The 15,000-nt window shown below is 45.4% G+C and overlaps 1 protein-coding gene across 1 annotated transcript in view; it reads right to left on the bottom strand.

The window, feature by feature from the left end:
• Positions 1-15,000, bottom strand: part of veph1 (ventricular zone expressed PH domain-containing 1) — a 163,135-nt gene that overhangs the window by 79,093 nt on the left and 69,042 nt on the right. Inside the window, exon 5 of the mRNA XM_041876871.2 lies at positions 4,403-4,566. Within this exon, the coding sequence (XP_041732805.1) occupies positions 4,403-4,566 (164 nt within the window). The remainder of the gene's footprint in view (positions 1-4,402; positions 4,567-15,000) is intronic.

Genomic DNA, 15,000 nt, shown 5'->3' with positions numbered 1-15,000 from the left:
GAGAGAGGGGGAGGGGGGAGCGAGAGGAGGGAGGGGGAGAGAGAGGGGGAGGGGGGAGAGAGATGAGGGAGGGGGAGAGAGAGGAGGGAGGGGGAGAGAGGGGGAGGGGGAGCGAGAGGAGGGAGGGGAGAGAGAGGGGGAGGGGGAGAGAGATGAGGGAGGGGGAGAGAGGGGGGAGGGGGGAGTGAGAGGAGGGAGGGGAGAGAGAGGGGGAGGGGGGAGAGAGATGAGGAGGGGGAGAGAGAGGAGGGAGGGGGAGAGAGAGGAGGGATGGGGAGAGAGAGGGGGAGGGGGAGAGAGAGGGGGAGGGGGGAGAGGATAAAACCAGTGATCAGCATTGGGTTGAAGGAAGGTAAAGAGGCTAAAAGGCGGTATGAGAGTATTCAGTACTTTATTAGGATCCACATTAGCTACAGCCAAAGCTGCAGCTACTCTTCCTGTTGTCCACACAAAACATTACATAATAGCTGAAGGACAGAACTACATAACATTACATAATACATCAAACGAATAGACAGGTACAGAACTACACACATTTCAAATTAGGAGTAAAAATTAGAGTAGGAAGTACAGAACAGAAAGTTAAAAGAGGAGGAAGATGAGTACAGAACAGAAAGTTAAAAGAGGAGGAAGATGAGAAAGATGAGTACAGAACAGAAAGTTAAAAGAGGAGGAAGATGAGAAAGAGAAGTGTTGGTAGAGTTGAGATTAGGAGAGAGAGAGAAAGAGAGAGCAGAGTTGCGATGAAGAGAGAGAGGCCTGGTGGTGACAGCAGTCCTAAGCACACAGTGATCACGGAGATCTAGAACAGGACATCAGGGAGGGAGACTGTTGAGGGGTCTGGGAGGGACACAGCAGAAAGTAGGGAGGGAGACTGTTGAGGGATCTGAGAGGAATAGAAAAGGAAGAGAGACAGACGTTCAAAGAAATGGACACACATGGACACACATGGACACACATGGACACACACACGCATACATGCACACACCAGTCAGTCAGTTGACGTGTTTGAGTCATGACCCCTCCACAACCTCTGTCGCTCCGGCTGACCCCTGCCTGACCCCTGGCTGACCCCTGGCTGACCCCTGGCTGACCCCTGGCTGACCCATGCCTGACCCCTGCCTGACCCCTGGCTGTGCTGGTCAGTCAATCAGGGAGAAAAGTGATGTCTTTCTCTGTAATGGGTCAGGGGGTCAGACGCGTGATCTATGGGGTGATGAATAGCCTTGCTATGGGACTAACTGGGTAAACTCAATCCCCTTTGCCTCATTATCTGTCCTGGCCAGACCAGCCCAGACGAGAATAGCCCAGACCAGCCCAGACCAGACCAGCCCAGAAAAGCCCAGAACAGGCCAGACCAGCCCAGCAGACCAGGCCAGACCAGCCCAGGTCAGACCAGCCCAGACCAGACCAGCCCAGACCAGCCCAGAACAGGCCAGACCAGCCCAGCAGACCAGCCCAGGCCAGACCAGCCCAGACCAGACCAGGCCAGCCCAGACCAGGCCAGACCAGCCCAGGCCAGCCCAGCAGACCAGCCCAGCAGACCAGCCCAGGCCAGACCAGCCCAGCAGACCAGCCCAGCCCAGACCAGACCAGGCCAGACCAGCCCTTTGTTCTGGGTCTTAATGTTGTTGTTGATTTTCTCTCACATTTTATTTATTTATTTCACCTTCTCTATCTCTTACCCCCCCCACCCCTCTCTCTCTCTCTGTCTCTGTCTCTGTCTCTGTCTCTGTCTCTATCTCTGTCTCTGTTTCTGTCTCCCTCTCTTTCTCTCTTTCTCTCTCTCTCTCTCTCTCTCTCTCTCTCTCTCTCTCTCTCTCTCTCTCTTCAGATCATCAGATGGGACTCTTGCATCATGAGTGTGAGAGAGACAGGAAGTGTCAAAATATTGGTCACTACTGATGAGGGCTGCATTCTCTACACACTCATAATGAGCGTGTATATGAGTGTGTGTGTGTGTGTGTGTGTGTGTGATTCCTATTGTATTCTAAATGTGGTCTTTCACCTCTTTGTGACCTCTCTCTTTTCCCCTCAGCAGGGGTTTCTGATGACTCAGCTTGTTCTCTCTTTATGTGGGTGAGAACATCCATCTAGCATGTATATACATACAGTTGAAGTCGGAAGTTTACATACACTTAGGTTGGAGTCATTAAAACTAATTTTTCAACCGCTCCACAAATTTCTTGTTAACAAACTATAGTTTTGGCAAGTCAGTTAGGACATCTACTTTGTGCATGACACAAGTAATTTTTCCAACAATTGTTTACAGACAGATTATTTCACTTATAATTCACTGTATAACAATTCCAGTGGGTCAGAAGTTTACATACACTAAGTTGACTGTGTCTTTAAACGCCTTAGAAAATTCCAGAAAATGATGTCATGGCTTTAGAAGCTTCTGATAGGCTAATTGACATCATTTGACTAGTTATGCAGCCCAGAGAAATCTTGCGACTTGTGACGGCCAGCAGCCCAACAACCTGCCCGCTTGATCCTATCCCCTCCTCTCTTCTCCAGACTATTTCCGAAGACCTTCTCCCTTAACTCACCTCTACAAACTTATCCAGAACGCTGCAGCCCGTCTGGTGTTCAACCTTCTCAAGTTCTCTCATGTCACCTCCACAAGTCTGGTTCATCCATGGGAACAATTTCCAAACACCTGAAGGTACCACGTTCATCTGTACAAACAATAGTACGCAAGTATAACACAATGGGATCACGCAGCCGTCATACCGCTCAGGAAGGAGACGCATTCTGTCTCCTCGAGATGAACGTACTTTGGTGCGAAAAGTGCAAATCAATCCCAGAACAACAGCAAAGGACCTTGTGAAGATGCTGGAGGAAACAGGTACAAAAGTATCTATATCCACAGTAAAAACGATTCCTATATCGACATAACCTGAGAGACCGCTCAGCAAAGAAGAAGCCACTGCTCCAAAACCACCATAAAAAACCCAGACTACGGTTTGCAACTGCACATTGGGACAAAGATCATACTTTTTGGAGAAATGTCCTCTGGTCTGATGAAACAAAAATAGAACTGTTTGGCCATAATGAACATCGTTATGTTTGGAAGAAAAAGGGGGGGCTTGCAAGCTGAAGAACACCATCCCAACCGTGAAGCACGGGGGTGGCAGCATCATGCTGTGGGGGTGCTTTGCTGCAGGAGGGACTGGTGCACTTCACAAAATAGATGGCATCATGAGGAAGGAAAATTATGTGGATATATTGAAGCAACATTTCAAGACATCAGTCAGGAAGTTAAAGCTTGGTCGCAAATGGGTCTTCCAAATGGACAATGACCCCAAGCATACTTCCAAAGTTGTGGAAAATGGCTTAAGGACTGGCTCAAAATGGCTCATCCCTATATTGTTATTTATTTTGCTCTTTTGCACCCCAGTATCTCTATTTGCACATAATCTCTTGCACATCTAGCATTCCAGTGTTAATACTATTGTAATTATTCTGCACTATAGCCTATTTATTGCCTTACCTCCATAACTTGCTACATTTGCACACACTGTATATATATTTTCTGTTGTATTTCTGACTTTATGTTTTTTTTTACCCCATATGTAACTCTGTGTTGTTTTTATTGCACTACTTTGCTTTATCTTGGCCAGGTCGCAGTTGTAAATGAGAACCTGTTCTCAACTGGCTTACCTGGTTAAATAAAGGTGAAATAAAAAATAAATAAAAAAAAGGACAACAAAGTCAAGGTATTGGAGTGGCCATCACAAAGCCCTGACCTCAATCCTATAGAACATTTGTGGGCAGAACTGAAAAAGCGTGTGCGAGCATGGAGGCCTACAAACCTGACTCAGTTACACCAGCTCTGTCAGGAGGAATGGGCCAAAATTCACCCAACTTATTGTGGGAAGCTTGTGGAAGGCTACCCAAAACATTTGACCCAAGTTAAATAATTTAAAGGCAATGTTACCAAATACTAATTAAGTGAATGTAAACTTCTGACCCACTGGGAATGTGATGAAATAAATAAAAGCTGAAATAAATCATTCTCTCTACTATTATTCTGACATTTCATATTCTTAAAATAAAGTGGTGATCCTAACTGACCTAAAACAGGGAATTTTTACTAGGATTAAAAGTCAGGAATTGTGATAATCTGAGTTTAAATGTATTTGGCTAAGGTGTATGTAAACTTCCGACTTCAACTGTACATACTTTCCCCTCTCCCATTACTCTCCCTTTAGCCTCCTCATGCTAGACCACACTCTCTGGAGTGCAGCACAGCATTCCCACATGTAGGAATTCTGGACTTTCTCATGACTAATGTGTTCTCTGAATGCGCTCCATCACACACACAGAGGCACGCACGGCCACACAGGTATGTGACACACACACACACACACACACACACACACACAAACACACACACCAGTGGCTGTTGCTCAGCGACCATCTGGATCAGCCTCAGCAGGTGTTGTTGCTCCGGTGACTCGAGCTGTGACATCATGGCCGTCAGGTTGCCTAGGTGACGATGGATGGCGTGGGGCTGTTTGGTGTAGACGGATGGCAGCACGCGTAGGAGCATGTGGTTACCTAGAGGGGGCGACACGAACAGACAGGGTCTTTGTAAATGGTACATGTGACAACGGACCAAAGCCTCACCATTTGTTCTCAATATTCTTTCAATGACGTTCATCCTTGAGGAAGAATGTAAAATGTTGCTGTATAAATGCAAAAAATCGACATATGTGTACCAGAATCCTTCAATATTGACCAAGAGAAATTGACCTTCATATCTAAACCATCTTTAAATATCTCATGCATCTGCACAATGTATTTTGTATTTTGTCTTCAATTAGTAGCTTCATCTCTTATGACATTACATGAACACGAACAATGGCTTTTATGTTTACTTTGTAGCCAAATCATTTTTCAACAAAGTCAGTTGGGGTTGACTGATGTCCCCACAGTAAAAGGCTGGAGTTAATAGTATGAGTGGGGTTGACTGATGTTCCCACAGTAAAATGCTGGAGTTAATAGTATGAGTGGGGTTGACTGATGTCCCCACAGTAAAATGCTGGAGTTAATATAATGAGTGGGGTTGACTGATGTCCCCACAGTAAAATGCTGGAGTTAATAGTATGAGTGGGGTTGACTGATGTCCCCACAGTAAAAGGCTGGAGTTAATAGTATGAGTGGGGTTGACTGATGTCCCCACAGTAAAATGCTGGAGTTAATAGTATGAGTGGGGTTGACTGATGTCCCCACAGTAAAATGCTGGAGTTAATATAATGAGTGGGGTTGACTGATGTCCCCACAGTAAAATGCTGGAGTTAATAGTATGAGTGGGGTAAACCTGGATGAGATTTACTCTCTGGGACAAAACAATGTGACATTCCTACAGCATGACTGTGTCCTCCTAATCTAAGGCCTATGTTGTTGTTGTTGTTGTTGTTCTTGATGTTGTTGTTGTTTGTGTTCTTTTCCTTTGGTTTCTGGTTTAATCATAGTGTCATAATTTTGTTTTAAATGTCAAACCACATCATCTGCAGGACATACGGCCTTAGTGAGAACAATAAAGAGAGAGAGAATGGGATTTTGTCCTTTCATCTACTGTATTATAGTTTAAAGCTGTTCTGCTTTGGTAAAATCAACACATGTACTTCCTGCCTATAAAACGTGAACAAAATTAATTGAATGAATTACAAGGAGACCAAAATAGAGTGTCAGACTGAGAGAACGACAGAGGAGACAAAGAGACAGAGACAGGAGACAGAGACAAGAGAGCCCTCCAGTCTTCCTGCTTATCTACTGGGTCACCTGGAAGCAATCCCTAGGTTCCTTCCTGGGACTCTCCTATGAATGGAACACACGTAACAGCGGAGGTGATTCTCATTTTGTGAATGGAGTTCTATTTGCAGTCGACCCTCGCTCGGATTGGCTAAGGAAACAGGTGGTACCAAGGACACATTGGATAATAAACAGGTGTTGGAAAACAGGAAGTAGTGCGAGTCCTAACAGCTGTGGGAGAGCAATGTGAGCGGAACCTAGAATGAAGTGAAGAGGGATTGGACAAAGGTTATGTCATAAATAGAAACCAGGATGTACACATAGATCCAATAATCTTCATTCATTCAGTTTAATTGACTGGGGGTTCCATTTGGCCCCCCAGTGCATGCACATTAAATTCCTGGACAATCTGTAGATTCCTGACATCACTGTCCAATCCTCCTTCATCCCATTCTAGTGAGGAGCCAGGAACTGGCTGGACACCAATCAGATGACCAGGCATATGCTCAAGGAACATTATTACACTGCCATTACTTTATGTTCCGCTTTATATTTTAACTTGAGGTAGACATAGGGCAACAGAAAATTAATAGATTGGTTTCAATGTGTGTGTGTGTGTGTGTGTGCGTGTGTGTGTGTGCGTGTGGGTGTGTGTGTGTGTGTGTGTGTGTGTGTGTGTGTGTGTGTGTGTGTGTGTGTGTGTGTGTGTGTGTGTGTGTGTGCATGGGTGTGTGTGTGTGTGTGTGTGTGTGTGTGTGTGTGTGTGTGTGTGTGTGTGTGTGTGTGTGTGTGTGTGTGTGTGTGTGTGTGTGTGTTTGTGTGTGTGCGTTGCTACCTGCTACACAAGACTAATCTGATAGCCATAACTCCTATCAACGAGATCAATGTCCTGCCAACATCTGTCTACAGCTTACCTGGAATGGATTGACTTCAATCTATAAACTGATTTAAAATGTTAGCATTGACATTTACTAACTAGTTTAATGCATGACGATTGACTGTATCAAAACGATTCACAAGGGGACACCTGACTGGCTGCACATCAGTGGGCATGTTCTGTGGGCTCGTGCCTAGATACTGGCAACTACACTGAGTGTACAAAACATTAGGAACACCTGCTCTTTCCAAGACATAGACTGACCAGGTGAATCCAGGTGAAAAATATGATCCCCTTATTGATATCACTTGTTAAATCCATCCACTTAAATCAGTGTAGATGAAGGGGAGGAGACAGGTTAAAGAAGTATTTTTAAGCCTTGAGACAATTGAGACATGGTTTGTATATGTGTGCCATTAAGAGGGTGAATGGGCAAGACAAAAGATTGAAGTGCCTTTGAATGGGGTATGGTAGTAGGTGCCAGGTGCACCGGTTTGAGTCAAGAACTGCAATGCTACTGGGTTTTTCACGCTCAACAGTTTCTCATATGTATCAAGAATGGTCCACCACCCAAAGGACATCCAGCTAACTTAACACAACTGTGGGAATCATTGGAGTTAACATGGGCCAGCATCCCTGTGGAAACCTTTTGACACCTTGTAGAGTCCATGCCCTGACAATTTGAGGATGTCCTGAGGGCAAGGGGGGGTGGGGGGAGGTTCATAATGTTTTGTACACTCAGTGTACAACACTACAACAGGTGGTAAAGGTGTACACATCTAATAGATAAAATTTACACTGCCTCCCGTGGCAACTCATCATCCAATAGATAACATTTACACTGCCTCCCGTGGCAACTCATCATCATAGATTTTACTGCTCCCATGGCAACTCATCATCCAATAGATAACATTTACACTGCCTCCCATCAACTCATCATAATAGATAACATTTACACTGCCTCCCATGGCAACTCATCATCCAATAAATAACATTTACACTGCCTCCCATGGCAACTCATCATCCAATAAATAACATTTACACTGCCTCCCATGGCAACTCATCATCCAATAGATAACATTTACACTGCCTCCCATGGCAACTCATCATCCAATAAATAACATTTACACTGCCTCCCATGGCAACTCATCATCCAATAAATAACATTTACACTGCCTCCCATGGCAACTCATCATCCAATAGATAACATTTACACTGCCTCCCATGGCAACTCATCATCCAATAAATAACATTTACACTGCCTCCCATGGCAACTCATCATCCAATAGATAACATTTACACTGCCTCCCATGGCAACTCATCTAAGAAATAAGTCCTAGTCCATGCCTACTGTACATTTATCTATTGCATATTTCTGAACCTTTAACAAGATTCAGAGCAATACAGGTGAAAGACAAGGCAACCACTGCCAGCCCTCTGCTGCCCACCTGTATGTATGCACTCAACTAATCTACCTGATTTACTGAGCGTCTACAAAACACAGGGGCAGTAGGGAGACAGACTAAAAGAGGGAAAAACAGCAAGATAAAAACAGAGAGTAACTTTGAGATTATTCTTGTAAAATTAAAAGTGTGTTACAAATGTAATATATTAGTAGTAGTATTATTGAAAAAAACATGGAGCAGAAGGTCTGAAGTCCTACAGGAGGGCTTAAGTATGTAAAGTGCGTCCTCTGCTGTGAACCTGTCTGTCTGCTTTGACCTGTCTGTCTACTGTGACCTGTCTGTCTGCGGTGACCTGTCTGTCTGCTGTGGAGCTGTCTGTCTGCTGTGACCCTGTCTGTCTGCTGTGACCCTGTCTGTCTGCTGTGACCCTGTCTGTCTGCTGTGACCTGTCTATGTGCTGTGGCCCTGTCTGTCTGCTGTGACCCTGTCTGTCTGCTGTGACCCTGTCTGTCTGCTGTGACCCTGTCTGTCTGCTGTGACCCTGTCTGTCTGCTGTGACCTGTCTGTCTGCTGTGACCCTGTCTGTCTGCTGTGACCCTGTCTGTCTGCTGTGACCCTGTCTGTCTGCTGTGACCCTGTCTGTCTGCTGTGGAGCTGTCTGTCTGCTGTGACCCTGTCTGTCTGCTGTGACCCTGTCTGTCTGCTGTGACCCTGTCTGTCTGCTGTGACCCTGTCTGTCTGCTGTGGAGCTGTCTGTCTGCTGTGACCCTGTCTGTCTGCTGTGGAGCTGTCTGTCTGCTGTGACCCTGTCTGTCTGCTGTGACCTGTCTGTCTGCTGTGGCCCTGTCTGTCTGCTGTGAACCTCTCTGTCTGCTGTGACCCTGTCTGTCTGCTGTGACCTGTCTGTCTGCTGTGACCCTGTCTGTCTGCTGTGGAGCTGTCTGTCTGCTGTGACCCTGTCTGTCTGCTGTGGAGCTGTCTGTCTGCTGTGACCCTGTCTGTCTGCTGTGACCCTGTCTGTCTGCTGTGAACCTGTCTGTCTGCTGTGAACCTGTCTGTCTGCTGTGACCTGTCTGTCTGCTGTGGCCCTGTCTGTCTGCTGTGGAGCTGTCTGTCTGCTGTGACCCTGTCTGTCTGCTGTGACCTGTCTGTCTGCTGTGACCCTGTCTGTCTGCTGTGGAGCTGTCTGTCTGCTGTGACCCTGTCTGTCTGCTGTGGAGCTGTCTGTCTGCTGTGACCCTGTCTGTCTGCTGTGACCCTGTCTGTCTGCTGTGAACCTGTCTGTCTGCTGTGAACCTGTCTGTCTGCTGTGACCTGTCTGTCTGCTGTGGCCCTGTCTGTCTGCTGTGACCTGTCTGTCTGCTGTGACCCTGTCTGTCTGCTGTGGAGCTGTCTGTCTGCTGTGACCCTGTCTGTCTGCTGTGGAGCTGTCTGTCTGCTGTGACCCTCTCTGTCTGCTGTGGAGCTGTCTGTCTGCTGTGACCCTGTCTGTCTGCTGTGGAGCTGTCTGTCTGCTGTGACCCTGTCTGTCTGCTGTGACCCTGTCTGTCTGCTGTGACCCTGTCTGTCTGCTGTGACCTGTCTATCTGTTGTGATAACATCACTAATACAACCCCAAGACAAATGAACAGAGCAACCGTCGCCAAGCAGCCGCTCAGTCCTGACAACATTATTACATGGTCTTTGATGTTCTTACCTGACGTCCAGTCGCCTTTGCGAACACACACACACACACGCACGCACGCACACACACACAGCCGAGTGAGAAAAGCAGTAAGAGAGATGAGAGAGACATAAAGAGAGAGAGAGAGAGAGAGAGAGAGAGAGAGAGAGAGAGAGAGAGAGAGAGAGAGAGAGAGCGTTAGTGAGCATTCCTAAAGGTGAGAGAGATGATTTATGGGTTTGTCTGGATCAGAATGTTAAAGCCAGGAGCCAGACATCTGCAGAACCAAAGACCCATGGGAGATTTATGGTGCTTCCGTGTCCACCCATGTCTGAACACCCTTAGTCCATGGGCCCTGAGGTGCGCACACACATACACACAGACACACAAACACACAAACACACTAAAGCCATCTAGCAGTCTACCAGTCATCCATCTGTGCCTCAGAGGGCAGTAAACCATTAAAGACCTGTACCACAACAAAACCAGAACCAGCCGGTCACATGAAAAAAAAGCCCTCTAACATACATGCCTGTCTGTACCGCTCCAACCCACCTCTCCTTCCCACTCAATTCTCTCTCTCTCTCTCTCTCTCTCTCTCTCTCTCTCTCTCTCTCTCTCTCTCTCTCTCTCTCTCTCTCTCCTCTATCTCTCTCTCTCTCGCTCTCTCTCAATTCAATTCAATTTCAATTTCAATTTAAGGTTTTTTTTGGCATGGGAAACGTATGTTAACATTGCCAAAGCAAGTGAAGTAGATAGTAAACAAAAGTGAAATAAACAATAAATATTAACAGTAAACATTACACTCAGAAGTTCCAAAATAATAAAGACATTTCAAATGTCATATTATGTATATATACAGTGTTGTAACAATGTGCAAATAGTTAAAGTACAAATGTGAAAATAAATAAACATAAATATGGGTTGTATTTACAATGGTGTTTGTTCTTCACTGGTTGCCCTTTTCTTGTGGCAACAGGTCACAAATATTGCAGCTGTGATGGCACACTGTGGTTTTTCACCCAGTAGATAAGGGAGTTTATCAAAATTGGGTTTGTTTTCAAATTCTTTGTGGATCGCTGTAATCTGAGGGAAATATGTGTCTCTAATATGGTCATACATTTGGCAGGAGGTTAGGAAGTGCAGCTCAGTTTCCACCTCATTTTGTGGGCAGTGTGCACATAGCCTGTCTTCTCTTGAGAGCCAAGTCTGCCTACGGCGGCCTTTCTCAATAGCAAGGCTATGCTCACTGAGTCTGTACATAGTCAAAGCTTTCCTTAAGTTTGGGTCAGTCACAGTGGTCAGGTATTCTGCCACTGTGTACTCTCTGTTTAGGGCCAAATAGCATTCTAGTTTGCTCTGTTTTTTTGTTTTTTTGTAATTATTTTTGTTTTCTCATGATTTGGTTGGGTCTAATTGTGTTGTTGTTGTTGTTGTTGTTGTTGTTGTCCTGGGGCTCTGTGGGGTCTGTTTGTGTTTGTGAACAGAGCCCCAGGACCAGCTTACTTAGGGGACTCTTCTCCAAGTTCATCTCTCTGTAGGTGATGGCTTTGTTATGGAAGGTTTGGGAATCGCTTCCTTTTAAGTGGTTATAGAATTTAACGGCTCTTTTCTGGATTTTTATAATTAGCGGGTATTGGCCTAATTCTGCTCTGCATGCGTTACTTGGTGTTTTACGTTGTACACGGAGGATGTTTTTGCAGAATTCTGCATGCAGAGTCTCAATTTGGTGTTTGTCCCATTATGTGAATTCTTGGTTGGTGAGCGGACCCCAGAACTCACAACCATAAAGGGCAATGGGTTCTATAACTGATTAAAGTATTTTTAGCCAGATCCTAATTGGTATGTCAAATTTTATGTTCCTTTTGATGGCATAGAAGGCCCTTCTTGCCTTGTCTCTCAGATCGTTCATGTCATGACTTCCTGTGTGTGTGAGCAATGGGCTGTGGGAGCTCCAATCTCTCAAAAAACACACCCACTCACAGACACACACAAACACACACTCCTGACCATGAGATGCGCATGTTTCCTTTAGAGATATTAATAGTTCCGACTGTGTTCTTACAGTAATTTCTTTATTGTTATGTTCTTAGCACTACGTTGAGTCTCACTTACAGTAATTCAAGGTATCTTGTGCAATCAGTCAACCCCAGCCAGAATGCTGATACAGGCCCTAATAATTCACTCTTTTGACAGCCTACACAGGAAAAACCACCCTAAACTCGAAGAAGGACTGACCTTCTATTCTTTACTAAACAAAGACAACGTTTCACAGCTGTCTTCCAGCACACTGCATTCTGTATGAACATGAACACCTACAGTGGAGGCTAGAAGGTCATGTTAACACCTCACGACTGAGTTATGCTAATGATATTCTGGAAATGAACTGTGGGTGTGCAGTACATTATGTAAGCTGGTAGCTACAGTACAGTGCCTTAGCCTCGTGCAGTGACGTCAACCTCCCAGAGACCTAAGGTCAGTTGCCCCTGAAACAAATGTGCTGACAGCAGGGCCTTCATACGATTAACTTCAGAGTTATATTGGTAGGAGCATAGTATCAAATGACAGGGTTGGTGGGACATGCTAGGGTTCAGATCCCATAGGGCTTAGATTCCATAGGGTCCAGATCCCATAGGGTTCAGATTCCATAGGGTCCAGATCCCATAGGGCTCAGATTCCATAGGGTCCAGATCCCATAGGGCTCAGATTCCATAGGGTCCAGATCCCATAGGGTTCAGATTCCATAGGGTCCAGATCCCATAGGGTTCAGATTACATAGGGTCCAGATCCCATAGGGTTCCGATTCCATAGGGTCCAGATCCCATAGGGCTCAGATTCCATAGGGTCCAGGTCCCATAGGGCTCAGATTCCATAGGGTCCAGATCCCATAGTGCTCAGATTCCATAGGGTCCAGATCCCATAGGGCTCAGATTCCATAGGGTCCAGATCCCATAGGGCTCAGATTCCATAGGGTCCAGATCCCATAGGGTCCAGATTCCATAGGGTCCAGATCCCATAGGGTTCAGATTCCATAGGGTCCAGATCCTATAGGGTTCAGATTCCATAGGGTCCAGATCCCATAGGGTTCAGATTCCATAGGGTCCAGATCCTATAGGGTTCAGATTCCATAGGGTCCAGATCCCATAGGGCTCAGATTCCAAAGGGTCCAGATCCCATAGGGTCCAGATTCCATAGGGTCCAGATCCCATAGGGTTCAGATTCCATAGGGTCCAGATCCCATAGGGTTCAGATTCCATAGGGTCCAGATCCCATATGGCTCAGATCCCATATGGCTCAGATTCCATAGTGTCCAGTTCCCTACCAGGATACTTTACACTGCTGTTGTAGCCATCAGCAACACATCTGATATCAATGTGAAGTGATAAGTGGATTTAATAAATCATAATTTATGCCAGGATTCAACAAAACCTTGTTAATTGTATTGTGATCCTCCAGAAACAATTGGGCCGAACATTAAACTCACTTCTATGGGAAGTGATTATGCAGACCAGAACTATGCCGAGCTCAGCAAAAACACATGTAAACACAACTAGTATGGTTTGGAGATTTCTATGATCCTGCGGATTTCATGAATCATTTCACCGGGACCTATTCCATACCCCTATATGCATGTCCCATACATATCAGACATTGGAATCCCCATCTGCAGAAACCCCCTTCATTTGGAATCTAAACATTTCTGTGGCTTGAGATGAATGGTTGGGAGAAGTTGCTCTCGGAGGATGTGTTGGTACCATTCTTTATTCATAGCTGTGTTCTTAGGCAAAATTGTGAGTGAGCCCACTCCCTTGGCTGAGAAGCAACCCCACACATGAATGGTCTCAGGATGCTTTACTGTTGGCATGACACAGGACTGATGGTAGCGTTCACCTTGTCTTCTCCGGACAAGCTTTTTTCCGGATGCCCCAAACAATCGGAAAGGGGATTCATCAGAGAAAATGGCTTTACCCCAGTCCGCAGCAGTCCAATCGCTGTACCTTTTGTAGAATATCAGTCTGTCACTGATGTTTTTCCTGGAGAGAAGTGGTTTCCTCGCTGCCCTTCTTGACACCAGGCCATCCTCCAAAAGTCTTCGCCTCACTGTGCGTGCAGATGCACTCACACCTGCCTGCTGCCATTCCTGAGCAAGCTCTGCACTGGTGGTGCCCCGATCGCGCAGCTGAATCAACTTTAGGAGACGGTCCTGGCGCTTGCTGGACTTTCTTGGGCGCCGTGAAGCCTTCTTCACAACAATTGAACCTCTCTCCTTGAAGTTCTTGATGATCCGATAAATGGTTGATTTAGGTGCAATCTTACTAGCAGCAATATCCTTGCCTGTGAAGCCCTTTTTGTACAAAGCAATGATGACGGCACATGTTTCCTTGCAGGTAACCATGGTTAACAGAGGAAGAACAATGATTTCAAGCACCACCCTCCTTTTAAAGCTTCTAGTCTGCTATTCTAACTCAATCAGCATGACAGAGTGATCTCCAGCCTTGTCCTCGTCAACACTATCACCTGTGTTAACGAGAGAATCACTGACATGATGTCAGCTGGTCCTTTTGTCGCAGGGCTGAAATGCAGTGGAAATGTTTTTTGGGGATTAAGTTCATTTTATGGCTGGTTATGACAACTACGTAAGAGTGTCAAAACCCACATTTATTCAAATTAGTTTTTTCCCTGCCAAGAAGTGTCCTTTCGGTTTAAAGTTTGTTTCTTAAATCCAATGTTGTTGTAATGAATTCTTTACAGGCATGTTTTTTTCATCTTATTTAAATAACTTGTAGAAAATACACTTTCTGACACTGTCATGAAGCATTATGACCATCATAATCACATAAGCCAGATAGGCCTATCACGTACATGCCCTTATGTCAGTCATCAGTCATAAAGAGGGTGTCTTGTCCTGCTCCTGATATCCCAGTCATCAGCAACAGAGCACTGGGTTAGGTGCATGTCTGACATCAATATGTGCACAATTACAATGATAATTTAATGTGGTCAATTTCAGAAATTTTTTATACAACATAAACATACTGTTGACACGTAGGCTATGGTGTAATGGAATGTTTTGCCTTGTTTTGTGGGTTTTTACACTCTCTATGTAGGTGTCATAATCATCCATAAAATAACGCAATATATGTCACACCAGGTTATGACCATATTATAACAGGTTATGACATGTTATGTCAGCTGTTATGACATATTATGACATCGTTATCTCTCTCTCTCTCTCTCTCTCTCTCTCTCTCTCTCTCTCTCTCTCTCTCTCTCTCTCTCTCTCTCTCTCT

The sequence above is a fragment of the Coregonus clupeaformis genome, chromosome 5, assembly GCF_020615455.1.
Source record: "Coregonus clupeaformis isolate EN_2021a chromosome 5, ASM2061545v1, whole genome shotgun sequence".
Classification (NCBI taxonomy): Eukaryota; Metazoa; Chordata; class Actinopteri; order Salmoniformes; family Salmonidae; genus Coregonus; species Coregonus clupeaformis.
The sequence above is the reverse complement of the archived record's forward strand: the minus strand, read 5'-3'. Positions and strand labels throughout refer to the sequence as shown.